The sequence below is a fragment of the Lissotriton vulgaris genome, chromosome 2_1 (genome assembly GCF_964263255.1).
Source record: "Lissotriton vulgaris chromosome 2_1, aLisVul1.2, whole genome shotgun sequence".
Classification (NCBI taxonomy): domain Eukaryota; kingdom Metazoa; phylum Chordata; class Amphibia; order Caudata; family Salamandridae; genus Lissotriton; species Lissotriton vulgaris.
The window spans coordinates 1830120282-1830135926 of NC_141687.1; the positions used below are offsets into that span (position 1 = coordinate 1830120282).

Consider the following 15645-nt stretch of genomic DNA (forward strand, 5'->3'; position numbering starts at 1 on the left):
GGTGGGAGATGCCAATGAGGTCCTAGTGAATGAATCTCTGCAAAGGGGAAACTTGGGTTATCCCACTAACCTGCCTTCATGAAGCTGTGTGGCCCAATTGTATAGACGAATGTTGGACATTCCGTGCCAATATCATAGAGCAATTGGACACAGTTCGTAAGCGCTATTCGAGGAGTCCTATTCACCGACAGAAAGGAGCGTATTGACCCTGATATACCATTGAACCAGGGATGGGGGACGAAGAGGGTAACATTTTGCAGGGTGTAAAGTAACTGTGGGAGTGCAATCATTTTGAAAAGCACCACTCTTCCCAGGACATTAAGAGGGACAGAGGCCCATTTAGCCAAATTATGTCTGGTCGCCGCAACAGCAGTGACAAGTTCAAGCCCCAGTGAGCTCGGGCTCCAAAGCAATGGTCACCCCTAAATAGTGAAAGCTTAATCTGCGAACTGGAATGCAGTCTTATCAGTCAGGTACCTCCTGACCTCCCCCCCATACAGTGCTGAGGAGTGATTTACCCCAATTGACCTCCAGACCCGAGGCATCACCGTAGAAGCAAAGCATCTGGAGAAGCTGGGGTCCAGTAATGTGAGGATGGCATAGATAGAGCAGAAAATCATTGGCATACAGTGCTATGTCGTCTTCCGGGCAATTCAGTCATTGCAAGCCACAGATTTGAGTATCACAGCAAACCCAGACCGCCAGCGGCTCAATAGCCAGAGCAAATAATAATGGGGAGAATGAGCAGCCCTGCCTGGTGCCTATACGGATTTTGAACGGAGGGGATACTACACAGTTAAACCTGACTTGTGCCCAGGAATGAGCATTGAGCACCCTAATGAAGGATAAGAAACATTGTCCAAATTCCAGGAAGGAGAGAACCTAGGCCAGAAATCCCTAATGCAAGGAATCAAATGTTTGCCCAAAATCCAAAAGCATAAGGGCAGCTGGATCGCTGAACCTTTGTCTGGGCTCCAAAGCAATGTGCAATGCATCAGTGAGGCATGAAGTCTCACCGGTCTGGGTAAATAAGGGAGGGTAGCAATGACAGGAGTTGGTTGGCAAGGATTGTGGCAAAGATTTTAATTTCTGCCTTGATGAGAAAGATGGGGCTGTATGACAAAAATACATCTCGTGGGTTTCCCACTTTTTGCAGGATGACAATTGTGGCGAGGTCTTGATCTGTGGGAAAGTGGCCCTTGGCGGAACAGGAGTGGAAACATTTCTTATAATATTCAATTGGGGAGCATGGCCCAGTGTTCCAACATGGCGGACACACTATAGGCGAGCTCCGATATCCCGTCTCAACATCCTGCAGCATCCTGCCTAAATACTTCCTCGGTAGCCTACCGCGGGACCCCATGCCAACTCTGTGAGCCGGAAGGAGGTGTATGTGATCGTCCACAGTACCCAACTCGCTGACTGCGGGAACATTGACTGGAGGCTGTGCGGTGCCGAAGTGTGTGGTGGGACCATGTAAAGAACGTCTGCGGCAGAAAGTGGAAGAGGCGGCAGCACATCCTGAGAGGTCGACCCTGGGGTGAATACCAGGGATCTCCAATTCACATTTGCTGGAATCCAGTGCTGCTGCAGTGGGTGCGACTCCAGACCGTACCGTGGTGTGAAGGAGTCGGAGACCCGGAGTGGCCATTGCAGCAGAGACAGGGGCCGGCAGGAGTGCTCCCTCCAGCCGGGCGGGCTGCCAAAAGAGTCGGAGGTCAGATGCAGCTTCTCGGATTGGCTGAGGCGGATTCCACAGGACATTGAAGTGCATGGAATCCACTGTGTTGAGCGCCAGGAGGCCGGCCAGGCCCACACTAGAGACCCTGGGCTGCTGCAACTGTAGGCATACTGGTGAGGGCCGCGTATGGTCGGACCCCTGGCCCCCACACATCCGCAAGAGAGGCTGCATCTAGAGACTCATGTCCATGAGGTGAACCCCCCATTGGGGGTGAAGAGGCCCATTCCCATGCACAGAGGCAGCCGGGATAAGAGCTGGTGCGGCCTATGGGCGGGAGGGACCTTCCCCGGTTCACGCCATTTTAAATTACTGGTCTCTGTGGGACAAAGCCAGGAGCATGAATAGTGACTAGGGCTAATACACAAACAGAGGAGCCAGGGTATCAACTGCCAGAGACGGCGAGGGTGCAAGTGGGGTGAGAGTTGGAGCGAGCCTGTGTTAGTCTCCACTGCGGCACCATCACAAAGGATAAGCCCCCAGGCTCTACATCAAAGCAGAGCACAAAAGATCACTTCACAGGGCCGGGGTCACAGACTACAGATGCTGGTGGGAGTTTGGGCCTGCTTCCAGATAATGTTGCCCTAATGGCCGCGATTATGCAATCCAGAGATATGCTGCAGGCCAACATTGGCACTGTGGGCTCGGACGTGACATTATTATGACAGGACCTCTGCAATGCAGTGGAAAACATCACTGAAGCCAAATCCAGGGTTTCTGGCATTGAAGATGCATTGTTCATACTCCAGGCGAAAGTGAATGCCCTAGAAAAGTTGACTGGAGGCCTAGTCACGTGGGTAGAGGGTGCAGAGGGGGGAGCTCGAAGAAATAACCTCGCTTTGTGGACTTTCCAGAAAACTGCAAGGGCGAAGGCATGGGCAAAATCCTGGCACACTGGCTGGCAACATGGATTCCATTGGACGCTCTCCTCCCTTCTTCGTAATTGACCATGCCCGTAGGGCCTTGCTTCAAAAGTCCCCTCCAGGTGCTAAGCCAAGGCCAGTTATAGCCAGGATCCTGAATTACCATGAATGGGACACTATTCTTAAACTAGCAAGATCCCAGGAGAAGCTCATGTATGAATCCCATCACATTATGATCTTAACTGATTACACTAAATAATTGCAGCAAAAGCACCACTCTTTTACAGCGGCTAAGGCCCAACGCTGGGACCTCAAGATCCCATATATGTTTTTGTTCCCAGCTCGCCTACGTGTAGTTTATAAGTCAAGAATCTTTTTTTACGACAAGCCAGAGGAGGTCTTCACCTGGACTGATGAGATGCGCTACATGAAGCCACATATGCTTCTGCCCCGGGACGTGGACTCTTCCTCAGGAGAACCCAGTCAGCTAAGGGATAAATCAAAAGAAAAGCGCAGGCACTGTTCTAGATACACATGGCACTCAAAGCCCTGTGACAGGGAGTGGGCAGAAAGGGCCCCAGGGGACGAAGCTCCAGTGCTCGGAAGATGAGAATCGCACCATTATTTACATGAAGCGTGAGGTTCCTTGGTCACTTTGAACTCTGCAGTATTACGGGGCTTCTTCAGTCCTATCCTCTTCTACAAGGGCTGTGTGGCTGGTGAGGAATGCCTAGACCTTCCCAGACCAAAACATTGATGATGGGGTGTGTGGGGATCCATTGGAAGAGCCTCTATGCTGCCTCCCGGTGGGGCAGAGGTGGGGATGCTTCAACTGTTTCAGGTATTGGGGTGGGGGAAGTTCTATAGTTGTTATTAGTTCTCAAACCAACTGCATTGTCTGTGCTCTCCAACGGCACAACCCTATGTACAGACCAATGACATTGCAACACTCCTGTGCCAGGTTGACAGATAGCATCACTGGGGTCTCTTTGGGTAGGCTGTGAAATCAGCTGGAATGTTAGGGGAATGTTGGATAAGGTAAAGTTGGGGCAGTGCTCTGATAGGCAAAACACTTGGAGGCAGACGTACTGCTGTTTCAAGAGACACACCTCATGGGTACCAAAACCCCCTGCCTGGCCCGTTTCGGGTATACACAGGAATTTCACACAGGTTTCACAAGAGGCTCCCGGGGGGGGAGGGGGGGCCAATTATAATACATTGTGGAGTTCCATTTACCCTGGTGCAGCAGTGGGTGGACCCACAGGGCAGGTACATATTGATACACAGGACTATCCATGGGGAACAGGTGGTAATTGACACCATTTAGGCCCTCTTTCCCTCAGTCAGAGTTATGTAGTCCTGGTAGAGGATGCATGGCTCAAATACCAGATGTACTGGCAGTCGTGGGCAGTGACTGGAATTATGTTATTAATCCTGACATAGACAGGTGGCGGGGGCCCTGGGGTTGTGGGGGCAGCAAGGGAGTCCCGCCTGAGATCACTCGTGCCCTGGTGGGGTGGGTGGACATTTGAAGGTCGCATCACCCCAAAGCCGCGTGCTACACTTTTTATTCCCAGCCCCATGGAACATTTTCCAGACTTGACTACATTTTCATTCTTCGGGACTATGCGCACAAAGTGTCAGAGGCCACAATCTTGCCAAGAAGACTTTCAGACTCTTCCCCGGTCGTAGCCTGGTTCCTGATTGCCCCGCGCCGGCCACCGTTCTGTTGGGGGCTCTACCCGTGGCATCTACATAATCAGTCATATTAAGCCCACATTCATGAGACTTTAACTGAACACGTTACTCTTACCGCCGGTCGCGGGCAGCTTTGATGGTTTCTATTCAGCCTTATACGCCAAGAGAGAGGTCTTGATGGGTTCGGAGATCTAAAGTTTCTTTGAGGACATGCCCCTAAAGGCCCTGTCAACCGAGGCCTGGGAATCTGGAGGCCCCCTTCACTGTAGAGGAATTTAATGTTGTGTTGTCGGAACTGAGGTTCAGAAAGGCATCGGGGCTCCAATGGGTTTCCGTCCAAATTCTTTAAGGCATATATGTGACAATTAGGTGATATATATATATATTCACTGAAAAAACCATAGGTTTCACACCAGTTATAGTTAGGAATTAGCATTTAAAAAACCTTTGAAATTCACTGAAAAAACCATAGGTTTCACACCAGTTATAGTTAGGAATTAGCATTTAAAAAACCTATTAAATTCACTGACAAAACCATAGATTTCACACCATTTATAGTTAGCTGGAAATTTTACTGACATAAAACCATTGAAATTCCCACGTTATAGTTAGTTGGACTCACTATAACTTGCGCGCCTGTAATGCACTGCTGATGACGTCACATATTACATCACTCATGACATGGTCAGTGACATCACTCATGACATCACTGATGACACCATCCAGTGAATGTGTGTCTTTCTGAAAAATAAATTTGTTTTATATATGTATTTGTAAAGGTCGATGGAAGAATAAATGTTTAAATAAGTGTGTAAATGGATGTTTTTTTTAAAAAAAATTGGTTGGGTAACTGGCTTATTACGTGTATCTTAGTGAATACATATATTAGCGAGTATTGTTTAAATATTTAAATGTTTGTATCAGTGTTTCTCTTTGTGTATAAGTGGCTGCAGGGGTTGGTGACTGACTCACTGTTTGTATGTGTTTTGAAGACAGCATATGTGCAGGACTGTATGGGTGGATGAGTGTGTATATGTGTGTGTTAGTGAGTGAATGACTGTCTCACTAGTGTCTTCATTAGTAACGACATATGTTTTAATCTAGTATATGTGAGTATTGATGTATATAAGTGAGTATAGTATATATAGTGAGAGATTGTAGGAGTTCCTGTTTAAATAAGTATGTGTTTCTATAAGTGATTGTTTAAGAGAGTAAGTATGGGTAAGTTTCCTTAGAAGTAAGGTGGTAGTGTGTGTATAAATGTATATGCAAATAAATGGATGTTCAATAGTTTATTTGCATGTGTGAGTATGTGTGTGAGTAACTTTTGGATGACTGCTGATGTGTAACAGGATGTATAGGTGTATCACTACATATGATGAGTGAGTATATATATGAGTGACTATATAGAACTGTTGGTGAATGAGTGGATGTGTATATAGATGGTGGAATTACTGAATTGGTTGTTGTTACTGGTTTGGGTATCTCCATTTTTTTGAAAATGTTTGTTTCTATTTTTGAATATGTGTTTCAAGCGTTACATTACACTGAAATTAGGTCTGTCACTCTGTCACAAGGATGGTGTCATCAGTGATGTCATGAGTGATGTCACTGACCATGTCATGAGTGATGTAATATGTGACGTCATCAGCAGTGCATTACAGGCGCGCAAGTTATAGTGAGTCCAACTAACTATAACGTGGGAATTTCAATGGTTTTATGTCAGTAAAATTTCCAGCTAACTATAAATGGTGTGAAATCTATGGTTTTGTCAGTGAATTTAATAGGTTTTTTAAATGCTAATTCCTAACTATAACTGGTGTGAAACCTATGGTTTTTTCAGTGAATTTCAAAGGTTTTTTAAATGCTAATTCCTAACTATAACTGGTGTGAAACCTATGGTTTTTTCAGTGAATTTCAAAGGTTTTTTTAATGCTAATTCCTAACTATATAAGACCTGAAAGCCCACCAGGAATCTCCAGTATGCGCCAGGGGACTGCATTGCAGAGAGGTGTAATGAAGCCACAACCCTTTTTACACCTCTCTGCAACGCAGCCCCCGTGCATGTTTGAAGAGGGGGAACTAATTCCCCTTGCATACTGGGGGCCCCTGGGGGCCAATTAGCCCACCTGGAACCTCCAGTATGCGCCAGGGGCTGCATTGCAGAGGTGTAATGAGACTATGCCCCTTGTTACACCTCTCTGCAACGCAGCCCACTGCCGCGTTTGCAGAGGGGGAACTAATTCCCCTTGCATACTGGGGGTCCCTGGGGTCAACTGGTCCACCAGGAGCCTCCAGTATGCGCGAGGGAGCTGCATTGCAGAGAAGTGTAATGAGGCCACACCCTTGTTACACCTCTCTGCAATGCAGGCCACTGGCGCGTTTGTAGAGGGGGGACTAATTCCCCTTGCATACTGGGGGTCCCTGGATCATATCTGCCCAAACACCGATATTCCGAACGATTGTAAATTACTTTTCTTGAGAAACATTTGGATTTGGATTATCATGTCCTATACTTTGGAATTTTTGAAAGACTGACTTTGAGGATGCTATAAATTACTCAAGTCTGCCCGAATTGTGTGGGTAAAATTGATACCTAGTCACTTTGAATAAGAATATACTTATGTCTCGTCTAACATTTGGAAGAAATATCTAGTTATATGACAACTGGATACCGACATAACTTGAAGGAAATAAGAACGCCCTGAAGAAGTTCTGTTGTACAGAACGAAACCTTTCGGCTGGCTGTGGTACATAAACTTAAGGAAAATAAAAGCATTTGAATATACACCAAGATTCAGCGCTTCAATAAGGACTCTAAGTGATATGATTTGATTGGACTCATTGTGAAAGTGGTGCTGTGCCAAACTTTGGAATATTCTCCACTACTCTCTACTACTTACTCTCTCCTACTCCACTACTCTCAAATACTCACTGTCTACTACTCATTCTCTACTACTCTACTACTCTCTCTCTACTACTCACTCCCTACTACTCGCTACTCACTACTCCCTACTACTCACTATCTACTACTCTCTACTACTCACTCTCTACTACTCTCTCTACTACTCACTCTTTACTACTCACTACTACTCTCTACTACTCACTCTCTACTTCTCACTCTCTACTACTGTCTACTACTCACTCTCTACTACTCTCTCTCTACTAGTCTCTACTACTCACTCTACTACTCACTCTCTACTACTCACTACTATTCTCTCTGCTACTCACTCTCTACTACTCACTCTCTACTACTCACTCTCTACTACTCACTCTTTACTACTCTCTACTACTCACTTTCTACTGCTCTCTACTACTCACTCTACTACTTACTCTCTACTACTGTCTACTACTCACTCTACTACTCACTCTCTACTACTCTCTACTACTCACTCTACTATTCACTCTACTACTCTCTACTACTCACTCTCTGCTACTCTCTCTACTGCTCTCTACTACTCTCTACTACTCACTCTCTACTCTCTATTACTCACTCTCTACTCTCTACCTCTCTACCTCTCTCTTCTTCTCTCTCTACTAATCTCTACCTCTCTACCGCTACCTCTCTACCTCTCTACCTCTACACCTCTACCTCTCTACCTCTCTCTACACGCACACATATACACATATATGCATATATATATATATGCATATGCATTTATATATATATGTATGTGTATGTATAAAAAAAAACAACAAAACATTTTTTTTTTTAAACAGCTACTTTTAAAACTGTCATTCTTTTTCCCCATGGTACACTCCCCGGTACGCTTACCGGTGCGCGTACCGGTGCGCGTACCGGGCGCTCACCCCGCGAAAATCTAATTTTTTTTAAATTTTTTTTTTGCTCCGCGGGGCCCTTTTATGGCCCCCACATCAAACCTAGGGGGTCAAGGGGGGTCTACTCTGCCCCCTTATGGTCATTTCCCTCTTTGTTTTGGCCACCTCTCGTGTCTCGATCCTACCGAGACACAAGATGGCGGCCGCTCCGGACTGTTTAGAATGTTTACAGACATCCCAGAGCCAATCAGCTTTCTGCGCGCAAGTCGCGGTAAGCGCCCGGTGCGTGTACCGGTGCGCGTACCGGAGCGCGGCTATAGATATATATATTTTTTTGAACCTTAATTACTCAAAATCCACTGGAGCACATATCTTGAGACATAGCAAAGGCACATCGGGCTACCAGTCCCTACAATTTTGCCAAGTTTGGTGGAAATCCATTCAGCCGTTCGGGCTAAAAGTGAAATCGACCGCCCTATGGAAATTAACATGGGGAAAACGCGTTTTGGGACCCCCCTTTTATCTCGGCCCCCGCTTGACGAATCCCCCCCAAACTTTCAGGGAAGGACCGGAACGCCGCGAGGCCATTTTGAGGAAATTTTCAGGCAGATTCGTCAACCGGCGCCAAAGTTATTCCAAATAGAATTTTCAGATTTAACATTGAAAAAAATCCTAACTATAACTACCTACTGGCGACCGCCAGTAGGTAATATATATATATATATTTATATGCTGACGTCGTTCTCTTCTTTCTCACCGACCTTCATATGTTGGGCCCAATATCTTACAGATGATGATGCTCTTTGGTGAGACATCTGGTCTACATATGAATGTTGGCTAACCTACTATATTTACTGATAACTATGGCACAACATTCCAATGCTTTGTGTTCTGAAGTCAATTTTATTAACAATCAGTTGCCCCTCTTTTGCAATGAAGTCCCCACATGTGAATTTTTCGTTTTCCAAATTTGACATGGCTATTTTTCAAAAATATTTTACTGAAGGTAAAACCTGTTCTGCTGCTGCAAATCCTGCAATGTACATACTCCTCCTCCCCTTCTCCCTCCCCTCCCCCCCTTTCTCCTCATTTTTTTCTGTTTTATTCCCCCCACCCCCACTCCTACCCGCCCCTTTGCTTTCCTCTCCTTCTTTTCTACTCCCTTCCTCTTATTGTGCTCACCACCAGGCGCTCCCTTATCGATATGGTTTGTCGCCACCGGGCCTCCGGGTTGCCGGTAACAGGGCTGTGTTTATCTTTGCTTGCTTTCGTTTCATATCACTATGGACATGACGCTGCCAGCCTCCGGGTTGTAGGCGAGCACAGCAGTGTACTTTCCTTATTATGCAATAAAGCAGTTTGAATACCAAAAAAAAAATATATATATATATATTTTACTGAAGGCCACACATTTATTGGCGGAGTAAACACCCTAATTTTAGACTTCTACTTATTTAATTATGCACTATTTTCACATTAGATGAATCTGAATATATTGGTGTCATGCCACCATGCACCATGCATGATAATGCAAGCCACTGTTGAAGCATATTGAATTTGAACACTGGAAGTTGTCATTTTGATTAGTTGGCAAAGCCATGTAGAAATTGAACAATTGTTTTAGAGCCTAATAATCTAGAAATAAGATAAAACATGCCTACAATTAAGGATACTGTCCTGTGAGGACATCGTAGCATTGATTCATGACATTATACCGTTGCATGTGAACAAAACATGATCTGGGAACATTGATGAGAACATTTTGGTATTGCTAATCTGTTCCTGTGCACCCAAATGTGGAAAATGTATCTCTTTTACTGTGATTACCTATGGAAAACGCTTTGTGTCAACCCTGTTGTTTACGTGATGATAGAAAATCTATAAAATATGTGTTATAAAAACTGCTGTGTGAAAAGCAAAATTATCATCCATTTTAGTAAGTCCCTCAAATGTTTTTTGCAGTATTGTGTCTCCTATTGTACTTGAGTGACAACCAGAACGGCTCCAACATTCAAGGTACATTTCCTGTGCACACTAGCATTCACCTCTCTCCAAATACAGCCTTGCCCACTTTCCGCCCCCCCGTTCACAAAGGTCCCACCCGTCTGCGCAGTTTCACCCATCGCTCTGCCAACCTCGTGTCACCCATTCATACACTTCCCTACCCTGCCCAGAGTCCCAGTCACAGCCTTGACAACTCATGAACCATTTCACCTTAAACTGTTTCAGTGAAAAATGTTTGTGTTCAAATGGAGGTGTTCTAGATGTTCACAAGATGCCTCTGTATCTACAGTGGTCTTCTGTGAGAAAGCAAGGGCTCTGGAAAACCACCTGGAGATCAGGCCTAAGGATCGAAATCTGTAATGCTATCCATGTGGAGTCAGGGACCCTCACAATGACATTTCCTAGTTAATTCACTGTCGTTCATATAGGTATGATTCCCGTTTCCCTCACAAATATTACACTTTGCTCTCTTTCACCTAGTATTTAGAACATTCACAGGTTTATCTTTCATGGCTCTATAGTTCGCTTTTTGGAAACAGACAACCCCCACTGAGTGTGTGGAGCAGGGGTCTCCAAACCGGTCCTGGAGGGCCGGATCCATGCCAGATTTTTAAAATTACTACATGTATCTCAATGGGGATATCCAAAAAATCTGGCATGGATCCGGCCCTCCAGGACCGGTTTGGAGACCCCTGGTGTGGAGGGTTCTGCAAGACAGTGTTTTGTTCTCAAACAAAATAAAAGTCAATGGAATGCTCCAGCGAACACCAGCATAGTAACATATTGGCTAGTAGAGTACAGCCTTGACTTTTTAGCTAATGTGCCCATTTCACCAACAATTCAGCCTGTTCCACAGAGCAATGTCCTATAGATCACAACTCTTGAACTTCCCAACAGCTCCCCCTTTGCTCTCCTTCCTGTTTTATCCCCCTGCCCCAAGGCACCAGTCAAGTGAGACCATTCATTCCCCACCAGTGGATTTCATTGGAAATCAAAAGTATTTGTTTAAAGTTCGCTTGTTCCAAAAAGCTGCAGTGCCCTCAGGTTTGATGGAAAGTCTCTTAGGTGTGCAATGTTAGATCGTTCTTCAGTGAGCTCCATAGGTTATCAAAAGTCTTGCTTCTGTATGGCATGTGTGAGTTTTTTTAAGTCCCTGGTTTGCGAAGGAGAGTGTATCCATTTGTCAATTGTGGGACTTCTTTCTATTCACAATGAGCAGCTATAAGCCCCTTGGTGTCCCTAACTTGTGGTGTAGTGGAGTCTTCTGTATTGTCTTCCCCTGGGAGCAGGACCAGCCCCCAGTTTATAGTAGAATGGCTTTGGGGGTCTCGCTTCACCACTTAGACAACATGGCTAAGTGGTGAAGTAGTGTGGCTCACTGGTTAGAGGCGGCAGACCCGAGAGCAGAGGACGGCCCGGAACCAGGGTTCGATTCCCGACGTGGCAGGTTTCTGGACCAGGGTCAGCGGACTCGATAATTCTCTCGCCTCGGTGCCCACTCTGATCAGCGATCACACTCGGCAACTCTGGGCATTAGCTTGCCTCATCTTCACTAACGGCCCCAGCAGACCGCCGGGGATGCCTGGTCTCACCCTGGAGATACCCACTAAGGGACCATCTCTCAGGGAAGCCAGGAAGGGTTTCGCAGCGGTCGAAGCGCGGAGATACTCCTCCGGGAGTCGATCCTAGCGCTATATAAACCTGCAATTAATTAATTAATTAAGTACTTCTTTCTAATATGTTTTTATTAGGTCACATGCCCACCATTTGTGAACCTCCAACTCCACTGCATCTCCATACGTAAAACAGAGGCCCGAAGTATTTAGGTACATCTGTTTTAATCTTTTAGGGATACGTTGCCGGTGCATCATCATATGTATTCTGATTCCTGCGCTGTAGGCTTTCGATGCATGTAGGTAGTCTTCGGTATGTAGGGAGAGTTTTAAAAGGAAAGTTGTGATATTTCAAGATTTTTGAGACTCTGGGTGTTTTAAAATACTCTTCTGTTATATTCTGTGACTGAATGTTAGTCAGGCAGGGATCAGGTCAAAAGAATTATCAGTTAAATTAATTATTTACACCAATATCAAGCCAGGGTTTAGCAAGAGCCAACACATCAACTTGAGTCCTGCAACTAGACGGAACAATATTTTCAAAGAAGGCTGTTGCCACATATTACTGCAGCAAGTTGACTGCGCCAACATTTAAGAAGCTGAGAAATTGTACACAGAAAGCTGCCTTGTCCAGACCTGCATCCAGCGCTGGCATCTCTTGGCTCTCAGGTTTCGGGTTAGGGGCTTTGGTTCTTGGATCATCGGTTCCAGATGCCTAAAGTACTCGTACAGTCTGTTGGTCCACTGCCCAAGGGACCTTATATGCAACCATAGGAAATCTGCAGGATCAGAAGCATAACATGGTTACTGAAACGTGTTGTCTCTGTCAAATCTTAGAATCTCATTGTTGTTTGCGGAGAATCTCACTATTGGGTCTTTGTTTGGTCTATTATTAGACATATCTATGAATTAAAAGACTTCTGGTATCTGTTTGACCTCTTATCGCAGGCGCAGAAGTGTAAGTATAGAAAGAAAGAGACTCTAACTAGTTTTGCTTGGCCTCCCATCAGATGCAAAGCAGTGTTAGCAGAGAAATCCACTAGTTGCTTCTGTCTGAATCTTTATCAGACATACAGAAGCTCCGGCGAGGGGGGTCACTTTCTGATTTTTGTTTATCATCCGTAACTAACCATTGTTAGTAGATAGGACAACTCACTATTATCAATCTGCCTAAATATGAGAAACAAAGCAGAGTTTGCACAGAGGATCACTCACAATTGCCTTCCTGACCTCATAAGTGCAGCAGTGCTACCAGAGTGTGATAGTGACTGTGTGACCTCTTATCAGAAGCTCAGTATTGTTAATCAAGAGAACCACTTGCTGAACTCTGTCTGGCCTGCTGTTAAGAGCAACAGTTTTATTGTTGAAGGTTACCTACTAGTCACCAAAAGTGGTCACATACAGTCTGTGTTTAACATGAAATGTGCAACAAGGTTAGAAGAGAGGAACCCTGGCTGATATCTGATATAGGCCTGACCCATGAGCGGGGAAGTGTTCAGTGGCGTAGCAAGGAGGGGCGGGGGGGACGGCCCTCCCCAGGTGACACAAATTTTGGGGGCAGTGGCATCCCCCCATCCCCCACACTCCCTCGCACATGTGGCCGTCACTGGCGGGAGAAGCTCAGGTATAGCCAGCACAACCCCCCTTACCCCCGGTTACCTGCGCCCATCACAGGAATAACCAGCACCGCTCCTCATCTTCCCCTGTTCTCACATAAAGTGCTATTAGATAGATACGACCCCTTGAAGCAGTCTGCCTAACATATTAGCAGAAACACAGCAGAGCTACTTCACCGTCTTTTTTGCTGACTGTGATAACATGATTATAGATTTATAGCCCACTGTAGTGAGCTTTACGACCATTAAAGGCTAGCTCCAGGGTTATAGAACTCGAGCCGAAGGCGAGGGCCTTTAACAAGGGAGAGGACCTTTAATGGCCAGTATAGCCCACTTACAGTGGGCTGTGTAACTATTAGAACATTCCTTCTCATGAGGGCATAACATCTTAATTGAGAAAATAAAGGCATCAGTAACCAAGAGGTTGAAATCCCTTTCTCCTGTCCAATTGTATATTTTGAAGGGAAGGGGAAAGAGAAAGATAGCGAACACTGAAATTTTGTTAGCAGGGGGTCTGTCTATACCAGTTTAAATAGGCCGCTGCTGTTCCATCGTCGTCAGTGGAGCTCCAAAAATCCCCAATATTCTAATTTGGTTTTGGAAATATGTTAAATTCATGATTGTGTAATTTCAAGATTCGTAAGGAATTGGCAATACTTCCTGCCTGATCATTTGTTAAACAGATTGTAATTTTAGACCTTTAACATTCCTTCAACTCAGACAGTTTTTCCTTGTTGCTTCACAATAAATAAATGTTGTCTTTTTTAGGTGCCTTCTCTGGAGAGTTTCCTCTCAGTTTATTGATTGCTTGCAGTATCTTGAAGTAAGCATTGAAGTCCCAGCTCAGTTCTTCTTTTCTGGGTGTGGATGCTGGCAGGTTAACCTCTTGTTGAGATTGGATTCGGCATGTGAACTGAGACCTAGGCCTGTCTATGTTCAAGCCAGGCTCTAGAACCTATTTTATGGCCTGGAATGGTCCATCAATTGTGCCCTCTTTTTTGACATGGGACACATGTCTGCATTCTATGTTGTTGACATGAAGCACTAGTGGCAGTGTACCGATTTAAAAAGATTAATAGTCCTAAACAGACCCTTTTTCTGTTCTAGAAGTGAGTGGAACCTACTGGTCACACTCATGTAAAACTTCAGAGTACGATACAGAGCATTCACATGTGTGTCAAGTGTGTGTATGCATTGTGTATGTGTGGCACATACATGACAATGAGATTGTGTGCATTTGCTAGGACCAGTGGGATACATTTTGGATGGCCCCTAGTTTAGCATGCCACAAGACAGAGGGTGGATACAGCTTCCTGAAACAGTAAATTGCACCTCCTGCATTCCTGAAGCTGGAGGGTGGATACCCAGACATTCACGTGTGAGAGGATGGAGATAGGGCGACCGTTAGAAATTATATGAGCACCTTTTAGCAAGTGATTACAATTTAGACTTTCCTGAGCACTGCAATTTGGTGGATGATAGGAGAAAGCAGATGAATCAGCAGATTCTGTTGGCAAAAGATGGGAAGTTTATGGGCCTGGCCTGCCCTTTTTTTCTGTCTCAGACTGTTACTTCAGGAAGGCTGGTGAGAGCCAGGTACAGAGACCTCACACTTCATTGTGCCCATATTTTGAATGATCCTGAAACTAGCCATCGCCTTGCACAAAGACGCTATCTGCACTACAGCTAAAATATAAAGCTTAAAAGGAAACCATTGCAAACTGCTCCAGAACCTTAGACAGAGGTCAACATCGCCCATCTGGAAATTTAGTATCTATACACAAACCACCCCACTTTGTTCCAATTCCAAGCTGCCTCACTGACCATGGAAGGAAGTGCTCTGCAGAGTACTGAAAGTCCTGCTGGGAGACCAGGGCTGGTGTCTGCATGACAGCCAGTCTCCAAGAGGTAAGAGGACGTCACCTAAAGTCTGTACATCTTGGTGGAGAAGCTGAGGGTCTGCCTGGCATTTAAAGGCCTAACTGTCTGCTCAGACAGACAAGGATTGTGCCTGGCCTTGCAGGAGAAGAGGCTGTCCAGGAGGAGAAGCTGAATCATATTCCCGGTGTATGGATACCCTTAGGAAACCGACCACTACTGGGAGAGCTACAAGTGCCAACCACTATGAGAAGGGACATCTGTCCCCCTTAACGATTCATGTGGGGAAATGTGTAAAGAAAACTTGCAACTCAAGACAGCCATGTGCTCTCTGAGTTGAAGTTGGTGACTTTCGCTCCCTACATTTCATTTATTCACTGGCGTATTTCTTGTAATTGATTTTCTGCAAGAAAAATATACTACTTATAAATCTAGACTCACAATTATGGGGATCA

At 45.3% G+C, this 15645-nt stretch overlaps 1 protein-coding gene across 1 annotated transcript in view; it reads right to left on the reverse strand.

The window, feature by feature from the left end:
- Positions 1-15645, reverse strand: part of NOX5 (NADPH oxidase 5) — a 226376-nt gene that overhangs the window by 60290 nt on the left and 150441 nt on the right. The window contains exon 9 of the mRNA XM_086958956.1: positions 12333-12475. Within this exon, the coding sequence (XP_086815082.1) occupies positions 12333-12475 (143 nt within the window). The remainder of the gene's footprint in view (positions 1-12332; positions 12476-15645) is intronic.